The 21,557-nt window shown below is 40.4% G+C and overlaps 1 protein-coding gene across 2 annotated transcripts in view; it reads left to right on the top strand.

Annotated features, from left to right (window-relative positions):
• The window catches only part of PAH (phenylalanine hydroxylase), a 93,709-nt gene that overhangs the window by 18,426 nt on the left and 53,726 nt on the right, over window positions 1-21,557 (top strand). The window contains exons 1-3 of one of the 2 annotated variants that reach the window (XM_004602778.2): window positions 383-507; window positions 10,607-10,714; window positions 20,522-20,705. In XM_004602778.2, the coding sequence (XP_004602835.1) occupies window positions 448-507; window positions 10,607-10,714; window positions 20,522-20,705 (352 nt within the window). In that variant the 5' untranslated portion in view covers window positions 383-447. Of the gene's footprint in view, window positions 1-382; window positions 508-10,606; window positions 10,715-20,521; window positions 20,706-21,557 lie in introns of those variants that run through there. The other variant, XM_055118545.1, reaches the window with a different exon arrangement.

The following is a 21,557-nucleotide window of genomic DNA, read 5'->3' as shown; positions in this document are numbered from 1 at the left end:
ACAAAGACCTGATTTTGCTTGGAGCAGGGAATGAGAGGAGACAGGGAGAGGGAAAGGGGGACTGGAGCTTATATCATCAGCCCCTCATGGTTTTACTCCTGAGCAGAAAGCCTGCTTCCATGCTTCTGGGAGCTGAGACCTGCCAGACTGGGTGGGTGCCAGCAGCAGGTGGCCCGGCACGCTTTGCCCCTCCCTCCAACCAGGGCAGGCAGCCAAGTCCGGCCTCCCTGCATCCAAGTACCCTCCGCCCTCTGCCCTGAGCCGTGCAGCCCACTGCGTCAGGACAACGCCCACTGGGGTGTGACTGTGGCTTGGACCCCGGTAGCAGACACCCTTGGAACCTCTCCTCTCCTCCCTAACTTCAGGTTAAAAACCCCTGCAAGCACTTGCTCTCTGCAAACGCTCCCGTTCCCTCTAGAGCTAGAGACGTCCCCTCTTGGAGCCAGCATGTCAGCTGTGGTTCTGGAGACGCGGGGCTTGGGCAGGAAGCTCTCCAACTTTGGACAGGTGAGTCAGGTTGGTCTTCCCTCCACAGGGAGGGGAGTCCGGCCTCTGATGGAAAGATAACTTGAGCAAACCCGGTGTTCTCTGCTTCCAGAAACTCACTAAGAAAGCTGAGTTCCTCTCAAGAGGATGAATATGCGCAGGAAGCTAACAGATAACACACATCCTCAACAATTCTTTCTGAGTGGGAAGACCTGTCCTGTGCAATTTGTAGGGGGAAAGAATATTCTTTAGACTTTTTAGGAGCTGGGGATCTGGTTTTGCACTGGTAGGATCTAACTATGTGTCATTAGAGAAAAAAGTCACTATTCCTTTCCATGACAGTTTTCTCTCTTGGGTGTCCTTAACAATGCAGAATGATAGGAACTTTCTAGATCTCTGTTCTCCAAGGATGGTTATGAAGTGCTCTCAACTAGATGTTGAAATGGGAAAATTGTGGGAAATTGTACTTGTTTATCACCTGCGGGGGGAAAAATGAGGATGAAGAGCATGAGACTTTCTCAGACCCGTGGAAGAGAAAGGAATGAGGAGGAGCTTGGGTCTTGGGATGAGAAAGAACCAAAAATAAGACCTGAGGATAATGCGTGGGATGCTTTCCATTTCCCAGAGACTGTCGTGGTTCTCTGGAGATGAAGAACTGCAAGTACATTCTTTGAATCATCACATTCTTGAGCTCTACAGCTTAGACTTACTGCCTAGCCCAGCAGATAGCATGGAGGGTAAATCTAGAGAGCAGGGTGGCTCCAGAGAAGAGGGTAGGTGATGTTTCAGTGGAAGTGAATGACTAAAAAGTAGACGGGCTGGTTTTGGTTACTGAGAGGAAGAGTTCATCTGTAAATAGCATGCTTGGGAGGTAGGACAATATCATGTACAGAGGGGCAGCAGGTTTGCCAAGGTTTAGTTTTGGTGATACTGGCAGTGGGAACGCCGTAAGGATGTGAGGAGGTTAGGGAAATTGATCTGTTTAGGGAGGTGCATAATCAGAAAGTTTTGCTAGTAGAGCACTTCAAAGACAGAATCACAAAATTTCATTTTTGACATAGGGGTGTGTTTGTTCAGATTTACCCATAGGACCTGATAGCCAAGTTCTCTCTCTCTCTTGGAGAACCTGGAAAGCTACTGAGAGTTTACTGCCTGCACGGGGAAGAGTCTTGCAAGCTCCCTGTGGTGTATTCCTATGCCAAATACAGTAACAAAGATGAGTCTCATTCCCCTGACCCTGAAGAGCCTCTAATGCAGCACCATTGGGAAGGATGAGTAAAGAGAGGCTGCTAAAATCTCAGGGCTAGAATGAGTGGAGATATTACTGGGTCCGCTCGAGCAAATTGTTTATCAATGGGATGACAGTGATACAGTGAATCTCAAAGGAAATAGAAATTAAAATATTCACTACCTAGAGTTGGCCTAAAATGCAATGAAACAATGTTTACAATGTTTTTGTAGACATTTTCATAGTTCTTGGAGCATTGTAAGGTGTTAATGGTGTCTATAGAACAAAATGTGTTTTATAAAGTGGGTCTAGGACACTGAACCATAAGGATGGAAGAACTTAGATTTAGGTTTAGTGATGGGGAACAGCTTGTCACAGAAACATGCTGGCACAGAGTCGGGGTGCCCAGGTCTTTCATCTCTGGCTTACTTAAACTAGGTATTAGGAAAGTCTGCAAATTGGGTTGAGGAAACTTGGTTTGGTGCCTGTAAAATAGTGTGTGTGGGGGGAGTGGAAGGGTGGAGAAGATGGTGGATAAAAGGGGGAGGTAAGCTGAAATATAATAGTCTTCAGGATTTCTACTGTCTATGATAGTTTTACCAAAAAAAGGCACAGTTGATGCCTTCTTGACATGCCCAACCCAGATGAACAATACATATTAGATATAATTCTGAGATAGGCTGGTAGTATAATGGTATGTCAATAAATGTATACATACAATAAGAACAAAAGTCTTGGGACTCAAGAGATAGTATAGCAGGTAGGGTTCCTGCCTTGTATATGACCAACGAAAGTTCTATCCCTGGCATTCATATGGTCCCCTAAGCACAAGGAGTAATACTTTTTCAATTTTTATTTCAAAATAATTTATTGACTCACTGTGAAATGGACCCTTACAAAGTTGTTCATAATTAAGTTTCAGTCACGCAGTGTTCCAACATCAATCCTTTCACCAGTGTACATTTCCCAATACTCAGTGTCCCCAGTTTCTCTCTCATAACCCCCCACCTTGCCTTTATGGCAGGCACCTTTTTCCTCTCCTTCCCTCTCTCTCTCTTTCTCTCTCTCAATATATCTCTCACTCTTGCTCTTGTTCTCTCTCTCCTTTAGGGCATTATGGTTTGCAATACAGATACTGAAATTGAATCACTTTGAGTCACATAGTTGGAAATGATCACTCTGAACAAGAATTGAGAGCTGAAAGTAGGTAAAGAAACAAACCTGAAACAAACCTTTCAGCGTCTGTATTGCAAACTATAATGCCCTAAAGGAGTAAAGCTTAGTGCACAGCAAGAAGTAACCCCTGAGCATCACTAGGTATGGCCCCCAAACCCAAAAAACAAAGTAAGAAAAAGGAACAAGTCTTGAAGAAAGATATTTGCCTCATTAATTAATCTAGCAAACATATGGAGAACCAGCAGTGCCAGGCACAGCAACATTTTTTCCCGGGTAAAAGTTAAAAGCTAATGAAAGACACAGATGATAAAAATAATAACCAATGAACACAATTCATGTAGAGATAAGTACCATGAAGGAAAATAGAACAGAATTATGGGATAGAAGATGTGGCAGTTCAGAAAGCACAGCTGTGAATTTGTTTGAGAACAACAGTGTTCGAACCTATGAACAACTCCAGAACTCTGCATACTTTCTAAAATAATGATTTTTCTTGTAGATAAATGTTGGAATATAGAGATAATGCATTGATTTATTCATTTTGTTTTTAATTGTGCCACTATGGAGATATGTGTGACCTCATTTGTCTCCCATCATGAACTCTAAAAGTACTAAACGTTATTGTACTAAAAGTTATCTAAAAGTACTAAAAGTTATTGCTTAAAATTTTGGAAACTGCTCTATCCAAAGATAATATATTTGTTAGGTCACAAAGAAGTATAATATATTTATATTACTACGTGATTTTTTTTTCTTGGGGCTGGAACAATAACACAGCAGGTAGGGAGTTTGCCTTGCATATGGCCTATCTGGGTTCAATTCCCATCATCCTATATGGTCCCCTGAGCACCACCAGGAGTAATTCCTGAGTGCACGAGCCAGGAGTAACTCCTGTGCATCACCCGTGTGACCCAAAAAGCAAAAAAAAAATTTTTTTTCTTCTACTTGCATGTTAAGTTATTTCTTCTTTCCTACTTCTTCTTTTCTGATTCATGAATTATTCTTCTATAACATATATCGTCCTCTGTATACATGTGTTTCTAAGTCAGCTAACATGTCTATTAGAAATATGAAAGTTAATAAATCAAGTCGATGAAAACGTGTTCTGGAAGATATTTTCCTGAGGACCCATGTTGAATCAAACATAGCAGTGATGGGATCAAAAACTACCCTTGGTTCCAACATCCCACCAACATCCCTTAGCTTTCTTGCATTTAATATTCTGAAGACTGTAAAAAGGACAGTTATGGTTATAGTTCTGAGGCTGTCACTGGATGCATAATAAAGACTTTTTGATTATTTGATAGGGGTTCAAGTCTAAGTTCTGTCATGTATTAGCAGAATGCCTTAGACAAGCTACTTAATCTTGCTGAATCTATTCCATTATTTGCAATCTATTCCATTATATTCCATTTAAGAGACTTAATAAGACATTACATGTATATCAATGGAATGGTTTTAGTTACCACCAGTGATTATGTTGAGTAACTGTAGTAAGTACCATGTGTAGCTCCTGTCACATGATGGTTACTCAGCCAATAGAAGACTGTATCATAAAAAATAAATTTACAGAGGATGTGTATAAAGTCATAATTAAACATATATAATTTATATTTATCAATTTATCAATATTAACAATCCTCTCTTAGTTAAGACTCATCTAGTATGCTTTGAAAAACATTTTTTTCTTTTAACTGGTGTAGGAGTACTGCTATTTGTTCAGCAATTGATTAAGCTGATTGAATTGGGCATGAACTTCACATTGCTTTTTTATTTTATTGTATCACCACGAGATAGAGTTATAAAGCTTTCATGTTTGAGATTCAGTCATACAATGATGGAACACATATCCCTTCACCAGTGCACATTTTCCACCACCAATACACATCCCATTCCTCACTCTGCCTCTGTGGCAGACAATTTCCCCAATACTCCCTCTCTAATTTGGGGCATTATGTTTTCCTCAAGTTTTCCCACCACCATTCAAGCCTACCTGCCAGGGGCAGATGCTAGATACTTTATTCTCGATTGCTCCTTTTGAATATCATGAGAGTTCATGCAGCCGTGATTGTAAATGTAAATTTCCAGATTGTAAATAGTTGGGTTCCAGAGACATAAGTGCGTGGCACTAGTCCATTTTGGGATTCAATTGGGAGTCTCTGGGCCAGGGCTGTTGGTTCCCTAAGATGGCGTTTGGAGGCAAATTGTGGGCATGACAGCCACTCTTCTGGGCAGGAGGGGACCTGGGGAGGGACAGCCCAGCTCCTCTGCCACCATGCAGCCTGGAGATTTAGTCCTAGAACCTGATCTAAAGTGCCCCAGTGAAATTTGCTCGGTATGGTGCCCAGAGAGATCTCTGGCACTGTGGTGTCTTCAGGGACTTGCCTCTGTGTTTCTGGATCAGGACTGTTGGTACGCTAAGATCCACATTACACAATTTTCAGCAGATTATATCCTGGTAAGGTCCATCCTGAGATGGTGGAGTCAGGCTTGGGGTATGGCAGCAATTCTGGATTGTGAAAACAAATGGCTGCCGGGGACTCTGCTTGGGTAGACACAGGCCAACCCGCCCTTTCCAATTTACTCCAGTCTGTTCAGTCATGCCTGGGTCTGGGCTTAGCTGTGACTTCTGATCTCTTCCGAGATTATTTAGGGGTTCTGAAGCAAGGCCGGTAGTAAAGCTTACAGGGTGGCTCTGGGTCTGAGCTTAGCTGTGACTTCTGATCTCTTCCGAGATTATTTAGGGGTTCTGAAGCAAGGCCGGTAGTAAAGCTTACAGGGTGGCTCTGGAGTTGGTTTGTGGGGGTGACTGCCAGTGCTACCACGTGTATTGGGAAGCGGGGGAGGTAGCCCATCCCAAATCTGAGAAAGCCTGGAGATTTTCATCACAAAACCCACATACCAGAATTTTCAACAGATTATATCTTGGTGAGATCCGTCCTAAGATGGTGGAGTCAGGCTGGGGGTATGGCGGTGATTTTGGTTTGTGGAAGCAAATGGCTGCTGGGAGTTCTGCTTGGGTGGGCCAACCCACCCCCTCCAATTTACCCCAGTCTATTCAGTCATGTGTGGGTCCGAGATTAATTGTGGCTTTTAATCTCTTTCAAGATTTATCTATGGGTGTCTGAAATAAGGCCAATAAATGAGCTTGCATAGCTGAGCCGGAGGTGGTTTATGGGTGTGGCTCCCACATACCTAACTTTTGGCCACTAAATTTCTTGGCAAACTTGGTTCCAAGTGGTTGGGGTCTGGCCAACGGCACAGTGGCAATTTGGGGGTATCAGGAAGCCTGAAGGCACCATCAGGCTGCTGATGCACTCTCCCCATAGGTATAGGTTGACCTTTTGGTGGCACCATACCCCCTTGCTTTGAAAAAATTTGATTCTAAGATAGAACCTCAGACACTATGATTAGGTAAGCTTGAGTGGGCTCCAGGAATGCATTTTTGAAAAAGAAAACCATGAGACATGGTTAGAAAGTTTATGTACGTGTCTATGTGAGGCAATGGGGCAATGGGGGTTGGGGGTGATGGAGACAGTGAAAGGAGATTGGTATGAGCCTTTGAAATATAAACTTTTAGGAAAGAGATTGAGTAAATATCAGGATATTGGGCAGGAACAAAGTCATCACTCTGTAGGAAACAGATTTTAATATGAACGGTATGTGCCTAGCAGAAGGAGTTGTATTGGTTGAGTGATACTAAGGTGTCTGAATTCTTGACTTGTCACCCTCTATTAGTGTGACAGCAGTGTGTCACATCTTTCTCTTTGGCCTTAATTTCCTCATCTGAAAAATGAATGGGGTTAACTACATGACTGCTACACCCAAGTCTAGCACTGAGTCAATTTATTATCAAGTCCCTTGCTGGCACTTGAAGCCAAGTCAGATAAAATGCAGAGATGGAGGAGGGATTGTTCCTCTTAGCTATGGAGTACAGACAGCTGGGAGTCCAAAAGGGCTTTCTTTAAAGAAAAGATGAAATGTTTGAAAGTGGGGGGAGAGGAGAATAAGGGATTCAATGCATTTATTCCGGTGAAAAGCTGAACTGACAAAGAAGAAACTAGTTTTCTGGTGAGGAGGTTTCTGTGTGGGGGTCTCTGGGGGTGAGACATAAATAAGACTCTCGAATATCGCAAAGAAGTATTTTCTCCTACATGTTCATGGGAAACCCTGTGAGATGTAGGAGGACACAGGAAGAAAAACTGTTAGTTTGATGAATGAAGACCAGTAAGAATGGGTTTACGTTGGTGGTGTTGGAAGCCAATGAAAACTTGACTATTGGAATCATGAATGTCAGATTGGACTTCATTATCTGAGCAGGTGCAGGAAGTTTGAGCACGAGAGTATACAAATTTGCATCCCCCCAGTCATAGGTGGATCTGAGGAGGTATACTGGGACCATGTCACTTCTCTTGGAGGGCAATAGACAAAGAGAATGTTGCTAAGTAAACTAGGAATGGAAACATTTTCCATTTTAAGGAAAACAGAAAGAATTAAAGGCTACTGACATCGGAGAACTCATCTGCAGGCTCTGAGATGAAGGTGTAGAAGCTACACTAGGGTGTACGTCATAGAAAGTGCGCCGGGATCAGTTGGCTTGGGTTCCCGTCCTGGCTTCCATGCTAATTGTAACTATTGGCAAATCATTGAAATTTTTAACACCTTAATTTTGCTATCAGTAACAAAAGAGAAAAAAAAACCCTACCAGGGCTGGAGGGATAGTAAGAAGGTAAGGGGCTTGCCTTGCAATCGGCTGACTTAGGATCAATTGCTGGCATCTCTTCTGGTCCCTGAGCACCACCAGGAGTGATTCCTGAGTGCAGAGCCAGGAGTGACCCCTGAACATCACCATGTGTGGCTCAAAAACAAAAAAAAATCTACCTTATATATAATACTTAAAATGGAATTGATTTCAAGGATGATCTAAGTATCCCCCCTCTTACTACAATATATTTCCTTATCAAGGAGGCGGGGAGGGAAAGAAGAGAAAAAGAGGTAATGGGTTAGGGCTGGAGCGAGCACAGAGGGTAGGGCATTTTTATTGCCCTCGGCCGGCATGAGTTCAATTCCCAGCATCCCATATGGTCCCCTGAGCACTGCCAGGAGTAATTCCTGAGTGCAGAGTTAGGAGTAACCCCTGTGCATCACCAGGTATGACCCAAAAGCAAAAAAAAAAAGTGATGGGTTAACAGGCATGAGGGCACGAGGGCTTCAGTTATATCAATAATATGAGAGATATGAGTGAGGTGTAAGCCAGATACCCAAAACGTAGATTCAACAGAACTGAAAACATGAGATCTAAGCAGCAACCACTGAAACTTTGCAATGTACCTGTCAAGTTGACAGGTGGGGGTGAAGAGGGGGATTGAGATGGGGAGGGAATCTAGGAAAACTGGTGGAGGGAAGCTGACACTAATGGAGGGATTGATGTTGAATAATTGTATGCCTACCACACAACTGTCAGTAACTTTGCAAAGCATAGCTCTTTAGTTACATTAAAAAATTAATTTCAAAAGATTGAATTAGATAATACTGATCAAGTTGCTCTCATAATTCTTGGGAGAGTATTGGCTTAATTAATGATAGGTATAACATTTTTTCATAAAGACAATATGATTTGTTAAGATATTAAAACAGACCAGTCCTTTTTGAAGATTTCTCTCAGCATACTCTAGTAATTTAATTTTTTCTCTCAACATCTCCATTTCAGACAATATTAAACATATGTGCTTTCTGAATTGAAAGAATTTTGTCCTAAATATTATCAGTATTTGTGCAAGGCTTATGATATCCAGTCACTAGGACTAACTACTTTGTACAACTTTCTCGTTGCTTAAATGTAACATCCATTCCACTAATACCCCTAATTTGCTTATATGAAAGTAATTGTCTTTTATGTTTTTTCCTTCCTCGACTTAGTACCTGCTATTTATTTGTGGAAACATTTGGAATTTTATCTATTATTAAAAAATTTAATTTAGAACTTTACTTGCAATTTAAATTTGCTTTGCACTGTTTACAATAGCCAGAATCTGGAAAAAAACCGAGTGCCCAAGAACAGATGACTGGCTAAAGAAATTTTGGTACATCTGTACAATGGAATACTATGCAGCTGTTAGAAAAGATGAAGTCATGAACTTTGCATACAGGTGGATCAACATGGAAAGTATCATACTAAGTGAAATGAGTCAGGAAGAGAGGGATAGACATAGAAACATTGCACTCATCTGTGAAATTAAAATAACAGAGTGGGAGACTAACACCAAAGAATAGTAGTATAAAACAGTAGGAGGTGGGCTCCATAGCTTGGAAGCTGGCCTCACATACTGTGGGAAAGGCAGCCCAGATAGAGAAGGGTAAAGTAAAATGTGATTGGAGAGCCCGAGCAGGAAGGGAGATACGTGCTTAAAGTAGACTAGAGAGTGAACACGATGGCCACTCAATACCCCTGTCGAAAACCACAACACCCCAAAGGAGAGAGAGAACAAAACGGAATGCCCTGCCACAGAAGCAGAGTGGGGTGGGGGGATGGGATTGGGGGGCGGGAGGGATACTGGGTTTATTGGTGGTGGAGAATGGACACTGATGGAGGGATGGGCTCACGAACACTGTATGAGGGAAACACAAGCATGAAAATATGTAAATATGTAACTATACCCTCACGGTGACTCACTAATTAAAAACTAAAAATTAAAAAAAATAAAGAAGAAATTTTAACCCCCCCTCAAAAAAAAGTTGCTTTGGCAAAGACTTTTTGAAATGTCAGTCTTAAAACCACCAATGGTTTGCTGTCATATGCATATAGAAAGTTCTAGATCTATCCCTAGATCTAGATCTAAAGTTCAGATCTGCCATCCTTCATTATTTTAAGGTATTTGCCTTCCCATAGATTATTTATGTATAGTATTTTGTTTTCTTTTCCAACAATTGTTAATTTAAAATTTCAGCATATGGGAATAAGTTAAAATTTTCCTGAAGCCTTTACATAATGTCATCAGGTCATTCTTGTATATTTATAATATTTTCATCATCTTATAGATTTTTAAAAAGATTCTATTTAAATTATAATCTATCTTGTTAGTCATCTTATTGTTTTGACATGGTGTTTTATTAAATAGCATGATTTTTCAGATGACGTAAAAAGAATAATTATGTGTTCAATGGAATCAAACTGGTAGATGGAAGAGAAGATTCTAACCAAGAACTCTCTCCAAGATCCTAACTTGGAACTCAAAAGCCTATGGGTTTCCAGTACCTTCCACCTTGTATTTCTCAAAATTTTCCTCATAAACTTTTACAACCATGCTATGATGCCCTTAATAAACAATCTCTAGTTATTTATTTTCCTTGTATGTGTGTTTTGTGTTAGATTTTGAATAACTCCTGAAGGAAAACTAAGGCATTGCATTATTCATCTATTTATCGGTCAGAACTCACTTGTAACTTGATCCTTGGAAGGTGCTCTTTTAAAAGTATTGAATTTTTAGGGTATCTAGAAAACGTTTCCTAAACTTAATACCTTACCCAAAAACATGTAAACCTTTGACTTACATATTTGCTACTATACTACCTACTTGTGCATAAAATATATAGCTCATTGTATTCCAAGGCCAAACTAAAGAAGAGAGTTACTACTTGCTTCTTCCTTGGACTTTTCATGGGAATGAATTTCTAAGCTGTGCAAAACATTTTGATCAAGTTCATTTAATCCTGCAGGAAACAAGCTATATTGAAGAAAACGCCAATCAAAATGGTGCCATTTCCCTGATCTTCTCTCTCAAGGAAGAAGTTGGTGCATTGGCCAAAGTCCTGCGCTTATTTGAGGTAATTTATTTTTGCCTTGAGCAGTGGTAAAATAAACTTCAGCATTATTTTCTACTGGAATTCCATGAAACAACTGAGGAACACACATAGGAAGACTTAATTTTCAACTCAGGTTTTTATATTAACTAACCAAGTGAACTTAGTTAAGACTGTCAATCTCTTTGAGCTATAGCTTTCCATTCGTAATCAGAACCATTCAGAGTCCAGGCACACACCAGAAAGCCAACCTTAGGTTTAAATTTCTTTCCCTGAGATAATTACTATCTTATCAATGTTTACTAAATCACTTAAATTTTTTTTCATTTGCTAACCATGGAATTAAAAAGTTGTTCATGGTTAGGTTTGAGGCATATGTTTTAACACCAAACCCATCACCAGTGTCCACTTCCCTCTACAAATACACCCTTCTTCCCCTACACTTTCCTCTCACCCTCCAGTCTGCCTCTACAAGAGGTGATTTGATATTTTTTTAAGTTTTTGCCTTGTGGTTTAGAGTACTGTTACTGATTGGGTTTCATTCATAACACTTTCAGCATCACCTTCTCCTCTATTCATAAACTTTCAGCACCACCTCCTCCTCCCCATTAAATTCTTCCTTCCACTATAGCTGCTGTCCTTCCCTGTCTGGTCCCCTGCCCCACCTCCCTCCCCACCCCCAAAGTGGCACATTTCCTACTGAAGACCAGTTATCATGTTCTTTGTTTCTGTTGTCTTTGGGCATTTGTTATTCTACCATTATGTTTCTTACTAAACCACTTTTATTTAAATTGCAGCATTTATTTACCTTAAGTATATATATTACATCTATATCTGACCCTAAGGATACTTTCCTTAGGCAGGGAAGCTTCACTCTTTATATTATCCACAAAACCAGATTTTCACAAGCACATCACACATCACACACCGGGGCCGGAATGATAGCACAGCGGGGTAGGGCATTTGCCTTGCACGCAGCCAACCTGGGTTCAATTCCCGGCATCCCATATGGTTCCTCAAGCACCGCCAGGAGTAATTCCTGAGTGCAGAGCCAGGACTAACTCCTGAGCAATGCTGGGTGTGACCCAAAAAGCAAAAAAAAAAAAAAACCCACAAAACAAAACGCACACCCCGCACACCCCACATATTAAAGTAAGGATTAAAGTATGAGCAAAGTAAATTAGACTCTCACTCATTTGCCCTGAAATTCAAGAAGAAATATTAGTAAGTAAAATTAATGTTTATACTCAGGTTGTCTCATAAAATGAGACAACCTGAGGGAGGTTGATATCTGATGTCTCATAAAATTATATCTGCATAAAGAAATGAAAATAAGCCGTTCTCCCGTGAAAAGTTCTGCAGAGTATAAGTACATACTTTTTCACCCAAAGAAGGAGAGTATAAATCCTCATTTCCAAGTGTTGGACACACAAACTTTCTCCAAAGGACAACAGTCAGGAAGGGGTGGGAGGAATGGGTTTTCAATTCCCAAAGTGGGAGTTAGCCATCTGATTAAGGTCAATATCAACAGCGATGAATTAAAGATACTATGTCCCTTTGGTATGATGCGATGGAAACAGCACTTTATTTCTATGATCTCCCTCCATTTAACAGATGCCTCGTCTGATCATGAAAAAAAATGAGATAAATTTGACCAAGGAGAATTATACAAATTCTTTACCCATACTTCTCAAAACTGTCAAGGTTATCATAAGCAAGAAATAAGTGATGAATCATCACAAAGAAGCCAAAAGAATGCTTAGTACATATATTGCAAAACCTATATAACACCCAAAAGAAGAGAGTCAGAGGGAATGTGTCTGCCACAGAGGCAGGGGGGGGGGAGGGGGGAGGGAGGGCGGTGGGAAAGTGTAGGGGTGGTGGGAGGGACAAAGGGAACATTGGTGGTGGAGAACGGGCACTGGTGGAGGGATGGGTGCTCGATCATTGTTTGACTGAAACGTAATCACAAAAGCTTGCAAGTCTATAACTGTACCTCATGTTGATTCATTAAAATTTTTAAAAATAGAAACCAAAAAGAATGGGATAGCATAATATCATGCGGGACTTTTGAGACATCATGAAACTTTAGAATATAAAAAGAACTTTATATTTTTATTAAAAAGATGCTAAGATATCTCAAATAAATTTTAAAACTGAAAATATCTCAAATAAATTTTAAGAGGTGTTCCCCCTCCAATAAGATGGTAACAATAGCGGAATTTCTGCATGCGGAATATATGGGAGTGCCACCTCTCTTATCCTTTTAATTTTTTCAGACATCTAAACTTTATCTAAAACCATAGATACTACTTTAAAAAATTAACCTTGTCTCTCTAGCTGAGGAGTATGAATGTCTGCCTGACTTGATTGCAAGCAACCAGTATAGAAAAGATATACAATTTATGAGAAAGAATTGTTATAAATTACTTCTACAGAACATTTTAGCTTTTGAATTATTTATTGAATCAGCTTTTTCCCTGTGTCAGGTCTTAGAATTAATAATTAAATAATAGTTAATTAACAAGATGTTTTCAACCTAATTAATAAACTACAAGAAGCTTAATGATCATAAGCGGGCAAAATATACCCAAGAGGAGTGTGTGTGTGTGTGTGTGTGTGTGTGTGTGTGTGTGTTTTGGAAATCCTTTTATAAGGCAATTAAAAAAAATTCAACTTCCTAGGCCATTATGGGTTGCTATTATACCTATTTTATAGAGCAAGAAGCAGCTAGTACATTGAATGATTGGTGAAAAGCTGTTATTATATTTTGACTTTTTTCCCCCAGACATATTCTAGAAGTTTCCCTAGAAAGGGCAGGCCAGCACACTGCACAATTGAAGCAAAACTTAGAGAATGTATTGGTTTTTTTTATATTGGCTGTGATAAAAGTTTAGAAATTAGTCTAGGTCTAGGATTGTAAAATCAACTACAGGTTTCTAATCTTTATTAGAGAAAATCCAATTATTTACAGGCAGAAGACCAATACAGCAGTTATTTTGCCATTCTTTAAAGTCTTAAGCTGGATAATATAGGAAGGTATTGTAGCACTGTAGCACTGCGTCTCGTTGTTCATCGATTTGCTTGGATGGGTACCAGTAACATCTCCATTGTGAGACTTGTTGTTACTGTTTTGGCATATCGAATATGCCACTGGGAGCTTTCCAGGCTCTGCCGTGCAGGCGGGATACTCTTGGTAGCATGCCGGGCTCTCCGAGAGGAACGGAGGAATCGAACCCGGGGTCAGCCGCATGCAAGGCAAATGCCATGCCTGCTATGCTAACGCTCCAGCCTCCCTAATAGGAGATAATATAGGAAGTTCGGTGCTTGTCTTGCATGCAGTTGACCCAGGTTCAATGCTTTGAACCACATGGTCTGCTAGCATTACCAGAGAATACTCGTAAGCACAGAACAAGGAATAGCCACTGAACACTGCTGCTTGTGGCTAACTGCCTCCCCCCAATAAAAGGTAATACTTTTCACACAGGACTATGGAAACAATATACTGAGAATCAGAATAGCGTGGCAGGTTTTAGTGCAAGTCCTGGTTCTTTGCCTTCTCTGCACACAGGTCCCTGTTCTTTGTCATCCACATTACTTTCTCAAGAGGATGAAGTAAGGAACTATCTGAGGCCAAATTTTTGTCATGATCCAAGGACGCATTTTTCTGTCTTTGGGTGACATTTTATCCTTTCTTCCAACTATTAAAGTGATTGTGTGTTATGATATAAAGAGAATAAGGAACATAGATGTTGTCTCAGGTTTGAACCCAGTGTCTCTGTCAGGATGTGAACATATGTACCCGTGCTTTCTCATCTAGAGAGTCAGGCCAGTTTCCAGGGGTAACATGATTTTATATGGACCATAAAATGCATGAATGACAGAGTCATTTAAATGACTGAGTTCATAGAAGACGTTCATGCAATATTTGTTCTTTTACTCCTGATATATGACTTTCACTGTGATACATGAGCTCCATTAGAAATCATAAACAATGTAGATGAGAAAGACGTTTCTAGTCTACAAAGAAGAAAAAGAGTAAAAGGATTAGAATTACCTGATTTGAATAGAGATGAACAACTAAAGAAACAATAGTTAAAATAAAATAGTTGGAGGGTTCTTATGGAAAATGAGTACTATTTTCTAGTCAGAGCCTGAAGGACAAGATGTAGAAATTTCAATTCGCTAAAAGACAGGCATCTCTAATGTAAAATGGTGCTTCAAGGCATTAATTTTCGTGCATTATTATTTTCAAGACTGTCTGTAAAATGCAAAACAAAATCAAAGAAAAAGTATTATATAAGTAAATTTTCCTTTGCTTAAGAAAAAAGAATATATTAAAGATTTCAACCAGCTCCTTTAAGATTAGCAACAGAGGGAAGAACATTGTATGTGGGAGAAATTTTTATAGTTTGCGTATTTCTTACACAGCCCTCCTACGTTCAACTCCACAACAAATTAGCAGGATCTTCCATAAGCATCCTGCAGTATCACAGACGTGCGACTGGGGCATTAAACTAAATCTTAAATTTTTTTCAGGTAAATAAATAAGGTGATAACAGTTGTTTGGACCTAGATCATTCGAATTCCATGACCTGACTGTGTGTGGTAGAAGACTTCTTAGCCATTGACCACCAGGAGCACATCTACACAACACAACCTGGATTCTCAGTGAAAAGTAGAGATACGCTTTAGTGAGGGTAGACATTTCCTGCATGCTCAGCTTTTATTTCTAGTCAATGATTCATCTTTTTTTTTCTCATATGATCAGCAACAAAATAACCAACCCGTTAAGCCAGGTTGCTTCATGCCAATAGGCTTGTAGCTTTGTAAATTTTCGCTAACAACATCAGAATGTTCCTGAGTAGGTGTAAGGTATACAATAGATATCTGCTTGTATGTGTTGGTGGTGTGTATGAGGGCAATGAAAGAGCTGTGTAAATCAACTTGGACCCAACAGTCAAGTATATACCAAATCCTTTACCTGCTCAACTTCCAACTAACTTGTCCTCAGTAGATTAGTAGATTATTTATATATTTGGGTTCATCATTTTCCATGACACTTTACAATTTTTTTTTTTATCTTCTATCAGCGAATGTCTTGTGTCTCCTAAGAAAAAATGTCTTTACTGCAATGAATTATATGATTTACTCAGTGGGCAACAAAATCAGAAGCAAGCTTTTGGGAGAACTTGCAAATAGGTGTCCCACTATGCACCAATTTTTCTCTTATCACCTTGGCGGATGTTGTTCAGGGAGAGGAGTAAGCAATTGAGCATGCGGAGCTCTGAACTCCCTGGGTTTACTCAGATGTGTCATTATACTGATGGAGCTTCAGTTTCAGCAAACTACAAGTCTAAGCACTTAGTAAAAATTGCTTCAGAGGCCACTCTTCATTTCCACTTTCTTTAGGAACCAAACGGAAAAGGCATAATCTGTACTTGTCACGTTCATATCTCGTGTTGTGCCATTAACCAGACGACACTTTCCTTTTGGTCATCAACTCGTCAGTGAGTTCACACTTCATTATTTTTGCACTTAACTGATATGGTTGAGAATTTGATGTTAAAAGGTTCTATAAAGGTACTGGGGAAGATGGGGTGAGCTGAACCACCATTCTCTGTACCAACGCGATTTAAAGGAACTAAACTCTGGACATTTCTTGACCCATGCTTAAAGCAAACTTGGCCAAGGGCTGCTTCCTGCAGGCCTAATTTTTAAGTTTCAACCTGAAGGGGTTAGACAGGGAAGTGGGTGGGGGAAGAAAATTCCAGAATGAAGACAAATGACTTTAGGCCAGAGAGTAAACAAGTGGTCAGGTCACGGACTCCTCAAATCCTTTGCCATCTGCAACCTCAGCGTTCCCAGCACAGAGGGGCCATCTGGCAGATACACAATGTTTATCTCTCTAAAACTTGGACTTTTGGACCCTCTCTGTGACCCTGGGGCCTGGGGAGCAGAACAGGATCCAGACTGAGTCATGAGGGCTGCTTTCACGCACTCCGTGCCTAGGCTCCGAGTAGCCAATGTTTCCAGGGAACGGCTCTTCTCCAGTCAAAATAAATACTTTGAGTTCCACAGGAGGAGAGAAGTTCAGGCAGCCCAAAGGACTTCTTGGTTTTATCTGATTCTCAAAACGCAGCCAGTAACGCAAGGGACACCCACATAGCTGGCTCTTTGCTAAAGAAATAGAGCATCTCACAAAAGGATGGACTCCCTGAACACTTCTCCCTTCGGCTTCTCCCTCCTCAGGGGTGACTTTTAATTTGATCTACATTATTTCCCTACACCTTCCATATTTTATTTTACGTACATTTCCATTCGTGGTACACAGTTTTGTAAAAATTATTGTTCTCAAATATGTACTTTATTACCTATAGTTATAACAATTTTGTTTGGTTAGGTAAAGATTTTGAGTGCCTTAAATCAGCAACTTTGTCACTTGCAAATTACACATATTTGTTTTTTGGTACAGGTATAGTATAATACTTTGGTAAATACATAGAAGTTACACGTAATCTTTTTACAACCCATTTAGATGCATTTTTCTTTCAGATTATTTGGGGAGTGGGGAGAAGAGGGCTTTGGGTTAATTTTTCAAAGCACTTTTGACTATCACATGGCTGTGTTTAAATTCTTTCCCAAGTGGTTCTCATAGTAACCACCAAAAAAAAAAAAACAACCATGGGCTGGGCAGATATATGAAATGTCTTGCTTTATATGTCACATTTGCTTCAAGTGTGATGCTCTGAGTTCAGTCCCAGTTCTGCATGCACCGTTTCCCCAGCACTGTCCACTGTGACCCCTTCTAAAAAAGCATAAAATTAATGTTTCATTATACAAGTAATGAATCTTGTTTTTACATAAGTTGAGTCACAATACAAAGGAAAAATAGAAGAGACAAAAGCACCGATAGGACCCCTAAAGACTTCACTATTCACGTATCATGGACAGATAATGCTGGATTATTCTTCTTGTGGTTATGCATTTTTCAGAGATTGCACAATCTTTACTGAGTAACACTACTGCAGAGCGTCAACCTACCTGTCCCTCATTAGAGGAGTTTAGTTTAATACACTTTTGTGAAAATTTTTCCACCAGTTAAGTCTCCAGTATTATAAAAATGGAGTTCTGAGACACTATAGTCTTATGACTATTCTCAAAGCGAGATACTTCTCTCTGGATAGGTGGTTCAAGGGGTGTGGAGTGGATGGTGAACATAGCAGCCTCTGCCTTTCAGCCCTTCCTTTATCCTCTGCCTGCTCCACCCCTGCACAGATACTTTGTGAACTGGTGGGCAAGTAAACACTTGTCCCAAGTGTCAACTCTTGGGCCTGGGTTGGCTGCCTTCTCTGCTCTTTGGTAGTTGGGCATGGGTTATCGCTTCATCGAAAGTTTCGACTTTGGCACATACCAGGTGGAGTTGCCCCCTTTTCTTTCCTTCTGAGTCAAGAAAGATGACAGAATGCTGTTATGTTTAGGAAGCGACCCTGTTTACTGAGAATGCGTTGGAGGCATTGTCATCTTGTTCATCTTACCTCCTTCCATTAACTTTCTCTAGTCAGTGGGGTGGACGAAGGTTACTTGGGATGGCCTGGCCATTGCCAGTGTCTTCTCTGCAACTGGAACCCATAAATGAGGGCCCCAGTACACACCCTTCGGGTTGACAGGGATGAAAGACTGGAAAGTGGTCCTCTGTGGGTTGCTTAGCATTATTCACTATTCTCGGGGTTTTTCCACTTCTGTACTTGGCAGGATTTTAGTAATAGCAAGGAAAGTGCAGACTTGTGGGGTTCACTGTATTCCTGGCAAAAATGACAGTGTGATCATAAGACTCACTTTGTGATGAGTATCCCTCTCCCACCACTTTTACAAAAACCCCTTCATGTCTGATTTCAGTTTCTACATCCCTCTTACCTCTTCAGAACACTGATGGGTTCTGAAGTCATAGTCACAGGAAACCATTCTGAAGAGTTAAGTGATACTTGAATGAAGAAAGATATCAATTTTGTCATTATCCACGTTCTTCTCACCCATATTCCATTAGTAATCAAGAAAAAAGAGCCACTTCTTGAACTATAATGCTGATAAATTTCATTTTATAAAATTGTAGATATACAAGGAGCCATAATATTTTTTCAGGGTACATTTTTCTCTTTATATCTGTGGGGAATCCATATTATTTGCTGATTCTGATAAAGTGTCTAAGATGCCCCCTTAGTTTTCTTCACAATAAAAAGTACTTACTCTAACTGAAGTTGTGTGATCTGCCACACAGTTAAATTCGAGGGCTAATTGAATGAAATTACAAATCTCATAAGAGACAAAATATCACTACCTAAGAACATTGAATTTGAGTCATATAGTAATAATTTTTGTAGCTTCTAATAAAAGCATCCTGCACATGCACATGACTGTCCCTTCTCAATGTGTCCTCTATGAGTCTACCCTATTTTTTGGCTTTTTTGGGGGGGTCATACCCAGTTGATGCTCAGGGGTTACTCCTGGTTCTGCACTCAGGAATCACTTCCTGGCATTGCTTGGGGGACCATATGGGATGCCGGGGATTGAACCCAAGTCAGCATTCATGCAAAGCAAATGCCTACCTGCTGTACTATTGTTCCGGCCCCTGTATGCAACCCTTTTTTTTTTTTTTTTGCTTTTTGGGTCATACCTGGCAATGCACAGGGGTCACTCCAGGCTCTGCACTCAGGAATTACCCCTAGTAGTGCTCAGGGAACCATATGGGATGCTGGGATTTGAACCCGGGTTGGCCGCGTGCAAGGCAAATGCCCTACCCGCTGTGCTATCACTCTAGCCCCTGTGTAACCTATTTTAATAGTGCAATCTGAGCCAACTCTACCACTAGAATTCCTCATTCTGCTTGCCTTATGATCTTCCTTTGCTCTTGTCATTATAAAATTATATGCAAATCTGTTTTGTTTTTCATTTATTTTTTCTCTTCACAACTTAAATGTAAGCTTTATAAGGAAAAGTCTTTTTACTACATTGTCTTCCCTCATCCAGTTACTCATATACCACAGAGTACTACATGGATACTCTATAAACACAGTTGAGCAAGACTAGCCTGTATTTTTCCCTTTGGCTTTCTTCAGGTAGCAAAATGTGTTTACTTCCAAGATATGAAGCAAATGAAGTAAGCCAGAAGTTCCAGCCATGTTGCAGCAAATTGCATAATTTCATTGTTCCTTGCAGCCTCATTGTATTTCATTGTGTATTTATATTGTATTTATACCACATCTTCATAAGACTCATCTGTGTTTGGGCACTTAGGTTGATTCCATATCTTAGCGATTATTCTATGTGCTACAAAACATAATGATGTGCATATGTCCTTTTGATGTAAGGTAGTAATGTATATTCTGGCATCACTTTTGACCCCAGAATATAGGGAGTAGGACAGAGAAGGAAATAAAAAAAGGGGAAGTAAGACGAGTCAGACAGGAAGTAACTGGGGGCAGGGGTCAGGGGCCCAGGGTACGTCAGAGATGTAGAGGAGTTGTATACCCCGACCACAGAGGAATAACAATGAAATCAGGAGATCCAAACCACAACAACCAAATTTAAGGTGCGATTCAATTAGGCAGCATTTAAACCATTTTCACCTCTTATCATTTGTGACTTGGTTTTTCAGAAAAGAAACAAAGAACTTCTGTAACTTTTAGGACTTTCATTTTCTCTTACCTATATTAAAAACAAATCCTGTTCTTCTACCTGCATTGCAGTGGATTGTGTGTTGTGCTCGTGGGGTATTTGGGTTGTGCTAATCCTGATGACTGTGCCCTCACACCCCCCCTTTATCCTTCCTAGGAGAATGATATAAACCTGACCCACATTGAATCCAGACCTTCCCGTGTAAAGAAAGATGAGTATGAATTTTTCACCTATCTGGATCAGCGTAGCCTGCCCACGATGACTAACATCATCAAGATCTTGAGGCAAGAAATTGGTGCCACTGTTCATGAACTTTCCCGAAGTAAGAAGAAAGACACAGGTAAGAAACAGGAATTTTGCAACAGAAGCATTTAAATTTTTATCATAAAGTAATGTCAAACATAATATTTATCTTGAAAGATCTTTGTGTAGATAACAGAGGGGATAGAAGTCAGAGTGCCTGGCATATTTCAGATATTTTAATTGATGTTAGTTCTTTTGCCCTTTCCTAAGTAGCTTCTGTTTTAAATTTCCTTCTGTTTTAAATTTGATATATTTTCCATTCCCGGGTTTTTGTGCTCTTCGTCTTCTGTCTCTAAAGACTGGATGGTTGGGATGTCTGGGGGCTTCCTATGTAACTGCAACTTTAGAGCAAATCTAATTATTCCGACAGAAGGGTGCTCCCAATGACCTTTCCGTGACATTACCATGCTGAAGCTGGGGGCTGCTTGCTTTATTGCTTCTAGCTTTTCCATTGTCATTGTCCATCCATCTCTTGATTTGCTGCTTCTACTTTGTGGGCTGGGAGTCTCATATCCATTTTTCTATCTTCAGAGTTTCACACAGTGCTCCGTGCACGGGAGCTCAGCAACTAATTGTGAGAAAGGGCTGAATAAAGCAGCTGTCAAGACTCACTGGGCCCCATTTCTACTTACTGAATTGCTTCTTAATAATAATCTGGGGGGCTGGAGTGATAGCACAGCGGGTAGGGCGCTGGCCTTGCACGTGGCCGACCCGGGTTCGAATCCCAGCATCCCATATGGTCCCCTGAGCACTGCCAGGAGTAATTCCTGAGTGTAGAACCAGGAGTAACCCCTGTGCATCGCCAGGTGTGACCCAAAATAATCTGGGGTGGGAGTAAGTCAGGAGAGTGCAAAAATTACAAGTATGGGCAGACTGAGATTTAAGACCT

The sequence above is a fragment of the Sorex araneus genome, chromosome 10, assembly GCF_027595985.1.
Source record: "Sorex araneus isolate mSorAra2 chromosome 10, mSorAra2.pri, whole genome shotgun sequence".
Classification (NCBI taxonomy): Eukaryota; Metazoa; Chordata; class Mammalia; order Eulipotyphla; family Soricidae; genus Sorex; species Sorex araneus.
Note: the sequence above shows the minus strand (reverse complement) of the source record. Positions and strands in the feature narration are given on the sequence as shown.